The 15,786-nt window shown below is 41.3% G+C and overlaps 1 protein-coding gene and 1 pseudogene across 5 annotated transcripts in view; one reads left to right on the forward strand and one right to left on the reverse strand.

Annotated features, from left to right (window-relative positions):
* INTS9 (integrator complex subunit 9) overlaps nucleotides 1-15,786 on the forward strand; it is a 109,045-nt gene that overhangs the window by 57,170 nt on the left and 36,089 nt on the right. For all 4 annotated transcript variants that reach the window (XM_079925771.1, XM_079925769.1, XM_079925768.1 and 1 more), the window contains 2 exons: nucleotides 6,884-7,004; nucleotides 8,105-8,239. In XM_079925771.1, the coding sequence (XP_079781897.1) occupies nucleotides 6,884-7,004; nucleotides 8,105-8,239 (256 nt within the window). The remainder of the gene's footprint in view (nucleotides 1-6,883; nucleotides 7,005-8,104; nucleotides 8,240-15,786) is intronic.
* On the reverse strand, nucleotides 3,909-5,867 carry LOC307188829 (forkhead box protein N3-like; annotated as a pseudogene). Its single transcript has one exon. The product of its transcript is annotated as a forkhead box protein N3-like (transcript).

The raw sequence follows: 15,786 nt of genomic DNA on the forward strand, positions 1-15,786 counted from the left end.
GGCAGGACCTCGATAAAGAAGGCCTTATAAAGTCATGCTAAGAGTCTTGGATTTTATCCTGAATGGAATGGTGCACTGTTAAAGTGGAGGAGGGGAGTGTGTGTATATGTGTATATGTGTAGATTTGCATTTTCAATATATCCTTTAGGCCCTTCTGGGATTGAAGGCAAGTGTGCAGGCAAGGATGACTCATGGCTTTCCACATCTCTTTTATTGCTTTGTACTGTTGTAAAATTTTTCCTAGACTTAAGTTCCTTGTGAGCACAGGTCTTTATGTTGTACCTGTTAAATCCCTTACAGGACTTAAATTCTATGGCCATAGTCAGGGCTAAGTACATATTTATTGACTAAATATTGTAAAACCTAAAGCAATTCACTACACATAGGACAGATAAGTGACATAAGAAAATCCTCAGATAAGTGAAATAAGAGAATCTTCACCTGTTTATGCAGAAGGTAAAGAGAAGAGTTGTTGATACTTTGTTGCTGGAGAAACAAAGGTGAAGAGAATTGGAACATCATGATCTGTATGCTATTTTGGCTAAATCTCTATTCCATGTTTATATGACCAGGAACATGCACTTCACTGGCCATACAACATTGTTACAATTTTTTTCTTCTTCTTGCACAACTCTTTGTTTTCCCTTGAGTTAGTAATTATCTTGTTTGCTTATTTGCTTAGTTTTCTGTGTACATATTACTAATTTATCTCTAACCCCTCTCACATTTGTCTAAGTCTCTCCTCAGTATGTTCAAACTCGATGGGTGGTCTAACAATTTTACCTTCTTGAAAAGTCGTCTCCCAGAGCCTTCACTCTTGCCCTACCTGGTGTCAGCTGCTCTTGGGCCTGTGGCATGGCATTCAGTTTAGGACTTCCTCCACTGTGATCCTGAAGATTTCTCGTTCTTCTCTTAGAAGCTCTGTTTTCTGGGCCTTTCTTTTTTTTGTTTACGCCTTCATTTTGCAGGGCACATCCTCCAACAACTCCCTGAGAAAGAGCGCATGGGAGGTAAATTGTCTGAGACCCTGCACGTCTAAAACGTCTTCATTCTACTCTCACGCTCTGATAGAAATGTGAGTTAGATGTAGTTTTCTCATAGAATTTTGAAAGCATTGCTCTATTTTCTTCTGTCTTCCAGAAATGCTGTTGAAAAGTCCAATGCTATTGAGTCTACATCTTCAATATGTATCCTGTTTATCTCTCTGTGGACTTTTAGAATCTCCTCTTGTTCTTAAAGTTTATGATGATGTCTCAAACCTAAAGACAGTTTACATTCATGTGTTGAGCTTAGTGGGCCCTTTCAATCTAGAACAGTGGTGGCAACTATGGCCAAGTGTCTGTTTTATGGCCACATCTGGCCTGCCAATGTTTCTATAAATAAAGTTTTATTGGCACACAGCCAAAGATTTATTTGTCTGTTTTCTTTATAATGTAAATATTTTCCCAGAATATATCTGGCGTTAATTCTTCTGGGTCAGTATTTTCAGGTATGCAATGTGTTCTTTCAGTGTATAGTTTCTTTTTATTTCGCAGTTATGGTTTTTATTATTCTGTTCCCTTGCTTGGATTTCTGTAAGGAGCTCCTGTTATCTGTATGTTGTATCTTCTATATTCTAGACTTAATAGAATGCACTATAGCATAATCTGGTTCGGCAATTTCGTTGTGAAACTCCTGGTGTGAGTATCTTTTCGTTGAGTTTTTTCTTTGGTGCTGATCATATTTTTCAGAGAAGCTTCTTCCAGTCTCCTACCCTGCAGGGTATAAGCCTAACTGATGGTGTTCTGATCTGAGGAAAAGAAAATTGTTACTCTCAGTATGTAAACTTTTGCTTAAGGTGGCTGCCTCTAATTGTCAATGGTTTCTCCTAGTACGGACTCTCATTTTTATTCTCGCCAGAGAACAATCTGGTGACATGCCTGGGAGGGGAAGGGTCAATTGCTGAGCTATATGGAATAGGTGAAGAGAATTGGAAGGTTCTATTTCTTAATCAGTTTTTTCTAAGAATTTTCTTTTTTTTTTAAATAAATTTATTTATTTATTTTTGGCTGTGTTGGGTCTTCGTTTCTGTGCGAGGACATTCTCCAGTTGCGGCGAGCGGGGGCCATGCTTCATCGTGGTGCGTGGGCCTCTCACTGTCACGGCCTCTCCCGTTGCGGAACACAGGCTCCAGACGCGCAGGCTCAGTAGTTGTGGCTCACGGGCTTAGTTGCTCCGCGGCATGTGGGATCCTCCCAGACCAGGGCTGGAACCCATGTCCCCTGCACTGGCAGGCAGATTCCTAACCACTGCACCACCAGGGAAGCCCAGGAATTTTCTTGTGTTTAGGCTCACCTTCAATCTCACTTCAAGACATACCTATTGTTTCCAATTGCTGAGCTTTTTGTGGGTTTGCAGCATAAATTAAGTCACTTGAATTGAAGTTTCCTGGGTCTGCTAAGTCAGTTATCATTTGTCTTTTTCCTTTCCACTTTCTAAAATGCTGTTGCTATTCTCTCTTCTCTCATCTCTTTGTCTGAAGTGGTGTGTGTGTGTGTGTGTGAGAGAGAGAGAGAGAGAAGCCCTTTACTGTTGTTCAGTGATAGTTTAGGAGACAGCACAGAGCTAACATACAGGCTCAGTTCTCCAGAAGGCCCTTCACCTGTACTGTACAGAGAATCTCAGAGAAGTCACTCTTCAGGCCTATTCTTGATTGTGTTCGAGCAAATGATAACATGTTTTTCTAATGACACATTTTTGTTTGTTTGTTTTAATGGATGCTCCTGATGCTGGTCTGGAAGGTTGAAAAATGTTTTTTTTTCTCTTTTCTATATTTACATGAAAATAATTCATCTTCATGCTAAATACATTGTTTACCTTACAGGAACTTTATTTTTGAATTTAAAAAGTTTGTGTTTTTGTGCTTTTTTTATTTTTTTCAAAGCAATTCCATGCATTGTGGATCAGAAATTTCTGCTGGCGGGCTTCCCTGGTGGTGCAGTGGTTGAGAGTCCGCCTGCCGATGCAGGGGACACGGGTTCGTGCCCCGGTCCGGGAAGATCCCACATGCCGCAGAGCGGCTGGGCCCGTGAGCCATGGCCGCTGAGCCTGCGCGTCCGGAGCCTGTGCTCCGCAACGGGAGAGGCCACAACAGTTAGAGGCCCGCGTACCGCCAAAAAAAAAACAAAGAAATTTCTGCTGGCTACACTGGCTGAATGTAGAAATCATTGATTTTCACAAAGATGAATCCTGACTAACATTAACTGCAAACTCCATTTTGAGGGCAGTATAGGAATTTTTTTTCCTTTCTTTTTTGCCATGTTTTACTTTAGTTTGTCCATCCATGTGCCTTTCATCTTTTAAAAATACACCACAGTGCTAATGGCATGTTCTGTAGCTTTTTGTTTTGTTTTGTTTTCACTTTGATCAAATGGTTTTGACAGAAAAAGATTTGTACCACCCTTTCCTTCGTTAACAGCTATTGTAATTTCTTGGAACTTGATTTTCACTTGGGCAGTTAAGAAGACAACGCTTGTTTTTTGCATCAGTTTTTTTCTCTCTTTCTCTCTCTTGTGTGTATGTGTGTGTTTGTGTGTGTGTGTGTGTATCTGTGTTTGCACACGCGCGTGTGCAGGACCAACCTTCAGGCTTATGGCTTGTGGAACCTTCTCTTAATTTAATGTAAAACAGAATTCAATGATTAGCAACATCACTAAAACTGACCCAGTCTCTTCTCATGAGTCACTGACACCTGTTGAATATGAATGGTCCAGTGTCCACCCCGGAAGATGTTACTAGGCTTCACAGTTAAGAAGCACAGAGGACTGGTGACTGCCCTCCCACCCCCGCATCACACGCTTGGGACAGTGCCAGGGGTTTTCCTGGCTCAATTTGATGCCCAGTGCCACGAGCTTGGATCTGCTCTTGGGGGGACCAGGGGTCCTTCCTTCTCCTCAGTTGCTTTATGGGCATTCACTCAGTGAACCCAACTGGGTGCACATCCTGACCTTTTAAACCTAAAGGTTGGGCCTGATCAGTGGTTACTTTGCACACGTGCCTTCTAAGTGCCGGATGTGTATCCCCGTGGCATTATCGTTGCCGTCCCTGTGGATTCAGCCACGGGTTTCTGACAAGCTGGAGGAAACAATGGTAATTTTGGCTTTTTGGGGTTTGTTTTCAGGTAATGAAAAGCTTTTGTAAAACAGCTGAGTGTCAGTATGATTTCTATGGCTTCAATCTCCTTTAAACATAATATTCTTAAGGGTCCAAAACAAAGGAGGGAGGAAAATTTAAAAAAAAAAAAGAAACAAAGAAAACCAAACCAAAAAAAAAAGAAAAATGAAATAAATAATAATAATAAATTGCTGGTATTGCCACAAATCATTAGAAATCTCCTGACATGCTGAAACCAAATGGCCGTAAGTTCAAAACAAATCAGTGACTTGTTTTTAATTTTTCGTGGTTTCCTTTTGTTCTTTCTGCCCCTTTGCCGTCAGATTGGTGATGTTATTCAAACAGGACCGAATCCCTGCCAAGTGCAGGATCGACCCCGCCGCCTCTTTCATCTCGTCATCGCTCTCGGGGGGCTTTTCCGTGCATCTCTTTTTGAGAGGCAGCATGTCGCTGGGGATCTTCCTTGCCTTGGCGAAGTGCTGGTGCTTCTTGTGCTGGGACACATAGATGCTGTCCCCCAGAGCATCCTTGGCCTCCTTCGGGCTGCATTTCCTGTCATCCTCCTCCGTCTCGCTGTGGCTCTCGTGGCTCTGGAAGCTGCCCTCGCTGCCATTCTTGCTCCCCTTGGTGGCAAACTCGTAGTGGTCGTTGGCCCAGGAGGAGGAGATGGAGTCGCTGGTGGGCGAGGTGCTCCTGGCACTGAAGGACTTGGCACTGCTGTAGTTGTCATCCTCCTTGGGTCTCCACTGCCCACTAGGGAGCCACAGGACGGCTCGCTCTCAGTCCGCATCCGGCAGCTGGTGAGGCCATTCTTCCCGGCTGCTGTCATTCCAGTGGGAGTGATTGGCAACAGCCGGACTCGAACCCGCGTTCCGTTTTGTATCACTCTTGGAGGAACTGCTTGTATCTCGGGGAGTATTCAAAAGCATCATGGCACTGGCAGCATTAACGTCAGGATCTTGTAGAAAGGCTCCATTTCTCTTAAAGAAGGTGCTGTCTTGCCAGAGGGGTGGACCTGATGTGCTTTGTTATGCCTGAGTAGAGGCGGGAGGTGTATTGAACACATTCGAGTGTGGGTGATAAGGTGTCTTTTTCAAAGCCTGAATTAGACTTTCTTTGTCTGTACTCTGGATTAGACTTTGTACTCTGTACAATGACCCTTTCCCGATACTCTGACTCCTCTCTTTGTCCACTTTCTTAAAACACTTATTCAAGGACAAATTATGTCTCACTGAGTTTTTCCACCCAGTAGGTGCGTTTGCAAAATACGGAAAATGTTCCAAGATCCAGTTGTAGATATCCTTTCCCGACAGGCACTTGGTTGGAGAGTCCTCAATAGCCATAAATATGAGGCAGCTGAAGGAGTAGGCAGGCTTGCAGTTGGGGTTCTGCCTGGCATCATAGGGCATGTCGGAGTGGGCAGGGGATGGGGGCGTGTCATCGTCCAGGTCCTGGACGGGGCTGACGCTCTGCAGGACCGAGTCCCCAAAGCTCTTCAGCAGGTTCTTGCTCTCGTGCAGCCAGTTCAGGTTGGTCAGCTCTTCATCTTCCATGGCCCCCTCTTCTTATCGGATGTCAGGCAGAGAAAAGTCGAGGTCATCGTCTTCCTGAAGGGCCTTGGAGAAACCGCTGCCCCGGTAACACTGACTCAGCCCACCGGAGACACTAATTCCTGAGCTTTCTGGTTTCTCACTGGGAGGCATGACTGGACCCATTTACGTGAAGGCTCCTGGCCGGAGCGGGGCGCGGGGGCTCAGGGGCGCTACTGCCCTTCAGCGGGAGCCAACAGACTTTCGCAGGCGCCCAGCGGGCATCGCTTGGTGGACCAGCTAAGGACGCGAGGGGCGGGCTCAGGCGGCAGGGGCGCGGGGATCGCAGCGCGGCGTGGGACCTGCGGCGCGCCGCGTGTCCTCCCACCGGCCCCGCGCTCTCTCCGCCCCGCCTACCTGCAAAATATGTTTTATTTTCTGCTTTCTGCCAAGCCTCAGTTGTGTTTAAGCCAGTTCTTTTCTATAGCTTTGCAGGCCCACAAGTCATGTTTATTTCATTTATCTTTTGTGAACAGGGAAGACAATGTGAGGTGTCATACAGAAATGCTCTATATTAAGATGTATATGATAAGCCCCAGAACAACCACTAAGGAAATAACTAAAAAAAAAAAGTAACAAATCAAGAAAGGAATTAAGAGGCTATATCAGAAAATATTCACTTACTGTTTTTAAAAAGTAGTAGGGGAGGAATAGAGGAACAAAAAAGATATGTAATATATAGAAAACTAAAATTAAATTGGCAGACATAAGCCAACTACATCAGTAATAACATTAAATGTGAATGGCTTAAGCAATTCAATCAAATGACAGAGATTATCACATGGGTTTAAAAAAATAAAGACAAAAAGAAGACCCAGCTATATGCTGGATAAACAAAATAGAGGATAGAAAAACAATAGAGAAAAATCAATGAAACCAAAAGTTGATTCTTTGAAAAGGTCAACAGAACTGACAGACCTTTAGGTAGACTGACCAAGAAAAAAAGGAGAGAATGCTGCAATTACTAGAGTCAGAAATGAAAGAGGGGAGAGTACTACCAACCTTACAGGAAAAAAAACAATTATAACAGATTCCTGTGAACATTTAGATATGCCAGTAAGTTGGACAACTTAGATTAAATGGACAAATTACTTGAACAGAATCCTCTATAGGTAAGAACTGACTTTATGATACATTTGCAGGCTGCTGCCTTCTCCTCTCAAGGATGCAGTAGAAGTATCAACCTGGAGAAGATGCTATACAATGCAAGAGGTGAACTCTGCCCTTAGTAAAATCCAGCTGGTGGGATATTCTCAGAAAATTGTGAGTGTTAATATGATTTTAAGTGACTGATGAATGCTTCCGATTCATACTGTTGTTCTTTGGAAGGATCCTATACTGCCCTTTTTCTAAGTATCTTTTTTTTTTTAATTTATTTTGGCTGTGTTGGATCTTCGTTGCTGCACGGGCTTTCTCTAGTTGCGGTGAGCGGGGGCTACTCTTCGTGCGGTGGCTTCTCTTGTTGCAGAGCACAGGCTCTAGGAGCGCGGGCTTCAGTAGTTGTGGCTCGGGGGCTCTAGAGTGCAGGCTCAGTAGTTGTGGCGCACGGGCTTAGTTGTCCCATGGCATGTGGGATCTTCCCAGACCAGGGCTCGAATCTGTGTCCCCTGCATTGGCAGGCGGATTCTTAACCACTGCGCCACCAGGGAAGTCCCTAGTTTCCTTTTTTAAGCCACTCAGTCACTACAAATCTTGTACTAGTACATAGTGAAAAGATAGAACATCTGTTGTTTTCCTCCATCTTTCCCAGGTTCTTATTGGCACTCTTTCCTAACCCTTACATTCCCCATCGCTAGCTAGCATGTAATGAATCAGGAGAAAGGCATCTCATCCTGTTTACTTTAGAACAGTGACACCACTTTACGGATTTTGGACTAGTGAAACAGGAAACAGAATAAAAGAGATCAAGAAATAATTTGGCAAGTATAACTTTTGAGCTCTGACCTGATCATGATAAGGGTTCCCATTCCTGTTAACTTGTGCCCAGAGCCACTAAGTACAGAACAACCAAGATATTAGTTCCTAACCTGAAAAGGGAAGGAAAAAAAGAAGAAGAAAACCGAAGTATTTGTCTCTTCGGTCTGTTTCATAATACAGCATCTCTGCCTTTTAATGAGTGAGGCCTAGTTGCCTGGTGCCATGTGGATAGACTGAATCTCTCAGAGATGTGACAAGTAAAGACTGTCAGATGTGTCTCCCAAATGGTCTCCATCATCTTTCTGTTTTACTTTAAACTTTCTGGTTCACTTGAAAATAGTTTCTAAGTGGAGAAGAATGTTTCTGTTATTTTTCCCTGCAAACTTATCTGGCATGACTGTACTGCTGAATGCTCATCACACATTCTTATTGTGGTTCTTTTCTAGGAACTTTTTGGTGCAGTCCAGGTGACTCCTTTAAGCTCTGGCTATGCCCTTGGAAGCTCCAACTGGATTATCCAATCCCATTATGAGAAAGTGTCTTACGTCTCTGGATCCTCCTTGCTTACCACACACCCCCAGGTAATTCTAAATTCTCTTTTAACAGCTCAGCTTTTTGGTTATTTACCCTAAATTCAGAATGTGTCCAAAGTACCATCAGCTGTTTTTAAATCTTCCTAATTTCAGTTTCTACAAACACTATTTTTTTTTTGTTTTGTTTTGTTTTTTTGCGGTACGCGGGCCTCTCACTGCTGTGGCCTCTCCCATTGCGGAGCACAGGCTCCGGACACGCAGGCTCAGAGGCCATGGTTCATGGGCCCAGCCGCTCCGCGGCATGTGGGATCTTCCCGGACCGGGGCACGAGCCCGTGTTCCCTGCATCGGCAGGCGGACTCTCAACCACTGCGCCACCAGGGAAGCCCAAACACTCTTTTTTGTATTGTGGTAAGAACACTTAACATAAGATATACCCTCATAATAAATGTGTAACTGTACAATACATGATTGTTGACTGTAAGTGCGACGTTGTATAGCAGATCTGTAGAGCTTACTCATCTTGCTTTCCTGAGACTTTATGTCCTCCTCTTTATCAGAGTTAGAATATTCGTGTCCATGGTTCCTCTGTAAGATCCTGCTGCCTTTAGGTCACCTCTAGGATTTAGAGATTTCCCAACACTTCCAATAACCAGAGCCTGATGAGTGTAACAGAGTTGATCACTTGTTTACTCAATAAATATTAATTACTTAATATTTACTAAGGGCCTACTATGTGTCAAGCGCTCACCTAGGTATTAGAGATTCAGTGGTGACCCACAGACAAAGGCCCTTCACATGAATCTGCCTTTGTTGATGTATAGAGAGAGAATGGTGTGCTGAAAATAAATGAGCAACGTAATTCCAGATTCTGACACAAGTACTGAAAACAACAAAGCAGAGTTATATATAGAATGATGGAGACTAGTTTAAATTGGATGGTCAGAGGAAGCTTCTAGGGACAGTCTCATTGGAACTGAGACCTGGAGAAATGAGGCATGTAAAGCTGTGGACAAAGCACCACAGGGACGTGGCAGATGAAGGGCTCCTAACACCAGAACAAGCTGGGCATGTCTGCAGAGCAAAGGAGACCATTGTGATTGCAGCATACTAAGTATGATCAGGACACGTCCAAGAGGTTAGCAGACACCAGGCCATGTAGGACTTTGTAGGCCATGATGAGAAATTTGGATTTTATTTGAATGTATAGACTGAAGCTATTGGAAAGTTTTAGGTAGTCATTCATTATCAGTCACATTGGCAAGCACCTAAGTGCATAAATATTGTTATAAATGTTAGTTATTCCATTTTAGGTATTTGTAAAGAATTTATTGTTCATTTCATAGATCCTGGTTCTTTCCATGTTTGTAAAGGATGGCAAGGGAGATTAGATATTGTTAGTTAGACATTGTTAGTTAGCCGGTGGATGGGTGGATGGATGGATAGATAGATAACTTGGGGGAGCCCATGTCCCATTTTAATATAGGAAAAAGAATGACTGCTGTAAGTCCAGAACAGTAGGATTCTTCTGAGCTGCCACTCTGCATTGTTTTTGTACCTTTTTTATAATCAAGTTTCATTTCAAGGTCTAGAGGGAACAAGTGGCTATTTTTTCCTATAGCTAGCAGAATTCTTGGCCTTTCCCGCTTATTGAAATCAAAAGCCCATCAATGTCATCCTAATCTGCTTCATTGAAACAAATTTTTTATTGGCAGCTTCTATCATTCCTGATATATTCTCCCATAAAAGACAGAAAGATTACTTGGCTGCCAACTCTTCCAATTTGTCCTGCCTTTGCAATACTATTGATGTAATTTCCAGTAAATTATACTTACAAGGTCTGTAAATTTAAAGGGAAAATAAGGTCTTGAAAGTAATGAGCAGCATACCTAAGTAATTAATTTTAATTTCTAGCTGGCAACCACTATTGTATGTTAAAAAGAAAGTAAATTAGATTTTCTTTTACCCAGATAATTGGATTCTATATTGAATCAGCAGGGATAAGGAAAGGTTTGGTTTGAAAAAACTTGATATTTTACTTCAGAGATCAGCACACCACCTGTTCTGGTAAATAATGTTTTGTTGGAATACCGTCACACCCATTTGCTTCATGGGTTGTTTGTGGCTGATTACACCCTATCGTGGCAGTTATACTTTTTGACTTTATAGAAAAGGGCCAATCACCGATCGACTTTAGTAGTGGAACCCCATGACCTAGGAAGAATGTGGCAGGCAGCTATACTGATCTAATAAGCATATGGAAATGAGGCTTTGGATTAAGCCTGTAACAGTAAGAATGGAAATGTAAGTTAAAGAAACATTGGCAGATCTTTAATTCAACAAACATTTCTTGAATAACCGCTGTCTTCGGGGAAGGAAAAATACAAGTCAAAGATCTTATGCCTGGATGACACTGAGAATGATGATAATGACACTAATCCAGTTGACAAGGAGGAGTTGGCGGGGGTGGGGAGGCGGCTGCGGTCATTAGTTTCAGAAGGGGGTGGTGTGTGTGATGAATAGGAATTAGAACATTGGACAGATGGAAATGCAGAGCTGGAAGCTGGATTTGAAGGCAAGCCTGGAGACAAATTGGAGAGCCATCAGATTTTTTTAAATATATAACATGCTGAGGATTAAAGACTGAGCTGTGGGAAACAGTGGAAGGAAGAAAAATGGTCTTGAATAAGAATGTTTGGAGAATTCAGGCCAAAAAAAGTACAGCATCCCAAATGGGAAAGGAAGAGAACTAGCCTTTACTGAGCACACCGTCTCAGTATTAATTTCTTAAATCGATCTAATATTCAGCAACCATGGTGAATTCTCATAGTAATTCTGCTATTTATCTGTTGATGGTAGTATCTGCAAAGAAGTAAGAGTTTTGTCACTAAGCTTCCAATCCTTGTATCTTTTCTTTTTCCCATCTTGTAACTAAGCTCTCTAGTTCCATGTTAAACAGAAGTGATGATAGCAGCATCATTGTTTTATATCTGATTTTAAAGGGAACGCTTTCCTAGTCTCTTCATTAAATATGATGCTTACATGTCTTTATTTGTCAGGTTAAGGAGTTTCTCCTCTGTTCCTAATTTTCTGGTTTTTTAAAACCAGATATAGGTGTTATTTTTATCAAATACTTTTTCTGAGTCTGTGAGTTAATCATGTGATTTCTTTCATTGAGACCATTAATGTAGTGAATTGTAATGTTAACTTTTCTCGCATGTAACCATCCTTGCATTCCTGGGATAAATCTTACTTGATCATATAATTTATTCTTTTCAAAATACCTTCCTGGAATCATTTGGTCAGTATTTTATTGAAGTTTATAATCTGTATCCATAAGTGAAAAATGGACCCATACATTATTTTCTTGTACTATCTTCATTTGTTTTTGGAATCAAGGTACATTAGTCTCATCAGATGATTTGGGCACCTTTCCCTCTTTATCTGGCCAGAAATTTACAAGATAGGGATTATCTTCTCTTGAAAGTCAGATTCCCCATAAAATTGTCTAAGTGTGGGATTACCATTTTAATTTTTTCATAGCTATTGAATTATATTTTCTGGGTCAAAGGTATGCCAGTTTTGCAGAAATTTGTCCATTTTTCCTAGGTTTTCAAAAATCATACACATGGAATTATATGTGTACAATTTATATTTTAAACTTCTGTGTAATTCTATTTTCATTCTAAATTTTTTTCATTATGTCTTTTTTTTTTTCCCCTTGTTCAGACTTGCCAGAGGTTTGCCTACATTACTGATTTTCTTCAAAGAAAAATTTTTGCTTTCAGTGGCTTTTGTTGTATTTCTATTCTCTGTTCTGCCCTTTATTATTTCCTTCCTTGGGTGTACCTTGCTGCATTTCTTTTAATACTTAGCTCATTTGTTTCAGTCTTTCTTTGCTCTCCAATAAGTATACTTAAAGCTGTCAGTTTCTCTCAGTATCATTTAACTGTTAAATGTTGATATGAAGTGCTTTGTCATTCATATCTAAGCATATCATAATTTCCTTCTTAATGTTCCTGATTTAAATAACCAAAGGTTATTTTATAGTATACTTTTGTTTGTTTCTAGTCTATCCCAGTATGGTTAGACTTAGCGTTAGACAAGACTTTTGTCATGTTATACTTACATTTCAGGATTCTTTTCTAATTTTCTTTTACATTATAATAAGAGTATACTGATTCTTTGAAATTTGTTTGGCTTACTTTGAAACACAATCCTTTTTGGTAAATGTTCAACATATGTTGGAAAAGACTGTGTATTCCGTGCTGAGTGAAAATTTCTTCTGTATGTATTTATTCATTTGAGTCTGTTGTGTTTTTAAGTCTCCTATCTTTCCTTAGCTACCAGTTTCTGAAAAGGATGTGTTATTTGTTGATTTATCTATTTCTCCTTATAGTTTTACTGATTATTGCTTTTTATATTTTTAAGCTGTATACTCAGGAGTATATATGTTCATGTGATCATTGTGTCTTATTGATCAATTTATTCCTTCTATCAGGATGTTTTCCTTTTTTTCTCTATCAAAACTACATTAAAAACCAGGAGACTTTTTCCCCTTCCATACTTGCCTGCTAGTGTTTTTCATCCCTTTTTTTTTTTTTTCCACTCTTTCTGTGTCTTTTCTACTGAATCCCTTGTAGACAACATAGTAAGGGAATTTTTTTTTTTCCTTTTTCAATCTAGAGAGTCTCTTTGATTAGTGAAACCGTTTATGTTTCTTATAATCACTATTGTATTGGGGGCTTATTTTTGCCATCTTCATGTTTTTTTGTTTACTTCATTCTTTTCCCCGTGTTTTCTTGCCTTCTTTTAGAAGTCTAAATTTCCTTCTGCAAGTTTGAAGACATATATATCTTTTAACTTTTTATTTTATATTGCAGTAGAGTTGATTTAACGATGTTGTATCAGTTTCAGGTGGACAGCAAAGTGATTCAGTTATATGTATACATGTATCTATTCTTCTTCAAATTCTTTTCCCATTTAGGTTGTTACATAATATTGAGTAGAGTTCCTTGTGCTATACAGTAGATTCTTGTTAGCTATCCATATATATTTTATTTTTATTCTTCCGGGTTATTCCTTCATTTGTCCTTCCTGTGAGTATCTTATCACTGTCTGTATCTCTCCCTCCAGAACCACACCTTCCTCTTGTCCCTCCCATCTTTTTCCTCTTCCTTCCTCCCTCCCACCTTCCCCCCCGCCCACCATTGTCAGTAGTGTCCAGAAATTTAGTCTCATGTTATTTAAAATATACGTAGGGTGGTGAATATATTGCATATTTAAACAACAGTGAACTTTGTTCATTTTTTCTTTCTTCCCAACCTTATTTCCCATAAATCTCATAAGCCTTTGAGATTTACTCTTCTTTTTTCAAGAATACTTGAGAAATGTTCACCAAGAGGTAAACCTTATGAGGCCATGAACCACTAAGAACATCTTAGTAGATGGGTGGTGGCTATCAGGAAGAATGAGGCTAGAGATGTATTGAGAGCAGGAAACTTCTCTCCATTTGGGAACTTCTGCCTTAGAACAGTGATTCTTAACATTTTGTGGGTCATGGACCCACAAGCCTGGTGGTAAGAATTTGATGAGAACTTTTTTTTTTTAATCTGCACACCTACACAAGGTTTTACATTTATTTTCTGGAGACTGTGAGTTTATAGAGCTCAGAAGCCCATTGTTATTCATCAGGTTAAGAATCCCTGACTTAGAACTTTGGAAAGAATCTTCTTTTTTGTAAGAAATAAATTTTTTTTTAATTAATTGAGAATTTCTACGCAATCAATTCCCTGAAGCTTCTGATGTTCACAGTGGGAATTCCTTCTTGCCCTTGGGGTTGGAGGAGGCTGGTAGCTGGCATGAGAGAATGTTTCCTTCTACCCCACACTGCCCATATTTACTCTGTCTCCCCTTCCTATCCTTCTCCCTTTGGAGTTCAGGGAGATGCTCCTCCTGGTTTGTTTTCCTGAGGTCTTAAAGACTTTGGCAGTAATAAATGTAGATTCTTCCCTTAAATCTAAAGAAAATATCTTAAATTTGGAGTCCTTGAATCAGGTTTTTAGAGCTCAGGCAGTTGCTTGGGTTGTTTTGCTCTGTTTTTTTTTTTTTATATTTTTCTTCTTCCCTCTGAATTCCCCAAATGTTTTGTTATTGTTTATGCAATTCTTTAATCTAGATGCTCTGCAGTAAAAGGTTTTTTTGTCTTTTTGGTTTTTCTACTGTATTTTATTTTATTGTAATAAATCAGTGACTTGCTCCAAATCTTCATGTGGATGTACATGTTAGCATTTTTCAGCTAGTCCTTAGTCTTCTGATGGAAATATCGGTAGGCTGCTACTTCTTGCTCCAGACCTGGCTTCATGGGGATCTTACAGTCAATCAGGTTCAGTCCTTGGGAATTTTCTAGGAGTGTCAGAGTTACCCTGGTACGGAACTGGGGGGTTAAAATCACATGGTTACCCTCATGCACAAAGCAGAGCTGGGGATGAAGGTCAACACAAAGACATTGTCCCGCATCCACAAAACTCATGTTAATATAGGTGGTTGAGGCTTCCTTTGCTCCCCTGGTAACCTGGTCCCCATGGAACACCTGGGCTTCAATTCTGCAGTCCCTTCTGTAGCATCAGAGCCCACTGCGTGAGAGCCAGGCCGGGGCTGAGTGTTGACCCGTCAAGAGGGGGCAACCTGAAAACTATCACTTCTCTGGGCCTCAGTTACTCTACGGAGACCAGATGACTGACATTCTTCAGCATCACATCTCTGTACAGCTAGCTGTCCCTGGGATATGTCCACGAAGGGCCCACTCTTCCTGGGTAAAGGACACAGCCATGTCCCCGAAATGTTATTTAGGAAAAATGTCTGGGACAAACCACAGCATACAGTTCCTTCCTCAGCTGCCAGGGCTGTGGGCAGGAAGCTTGTTCCTGTCCATGGGTGCAGCCCCAAGTTGTCCCAAAGCCTCGGCCTCCTCAGGTTGGTCCTGAGGAAGCAAAGCTCTGTCCTCACTGGCAACGTAGTACCAACCAGTAAAAGTTAAACTTGATATATTTGGGGGCAGGAGCGGTGAGGAAGCTGAGCTGCACACGGTTTGTGGTTGGTTTGGAGAATGGGGCTTAGTAAGCAGATCCCATGAGGCGAGGGGGGAGAGACTGAACAACTTGCTGGACTCCTGTCTGTTTCTTTCCACACTTGCTGTTTTGTTTCTTCTCTGGCAGACAGCTTCTCTCTGCAGAGGATTTCCTTCTCTCAAAAGTAATATATGCTACTTACGTGCATTCACTTGTTTATTCCTTCCTTCCTTCCGTCATCTAGTCTGTTGTATTTCCTAAACCCCTGCTTTGGGCACTGAAATGTGCTAGGCTGTAAGGGGAACATAGATGGGCAGGTGCTGGATTTACACAAGTTACCATAGAGAAAGAAGATGAGTGCCACAGGACTTTTCTCCAGGGTACAAGTGATTGATCCTTTCAGATCAGAAATCCAGTGAAGTACCATGGGATTCAGAAGTAGGGTGCACCCCTTCCTGTTGGGGATTAGGAGACCTCTTGGAAGAGGGGGCTTTTAATTGGCCTTAGAAGGCTGGGTATTGATGTG

This window comes from Stenella coeruleoalba, assembly GCF_951394435.1.
Source record: "Stenella coeruleoalba genome assembly, chromosome: 7".
NCBI lineage: Eukaryota > Metazoa > Chordata > Mammalia > Artiodactyla > Delphinidae > Stenella > Stenella coeruleoalba.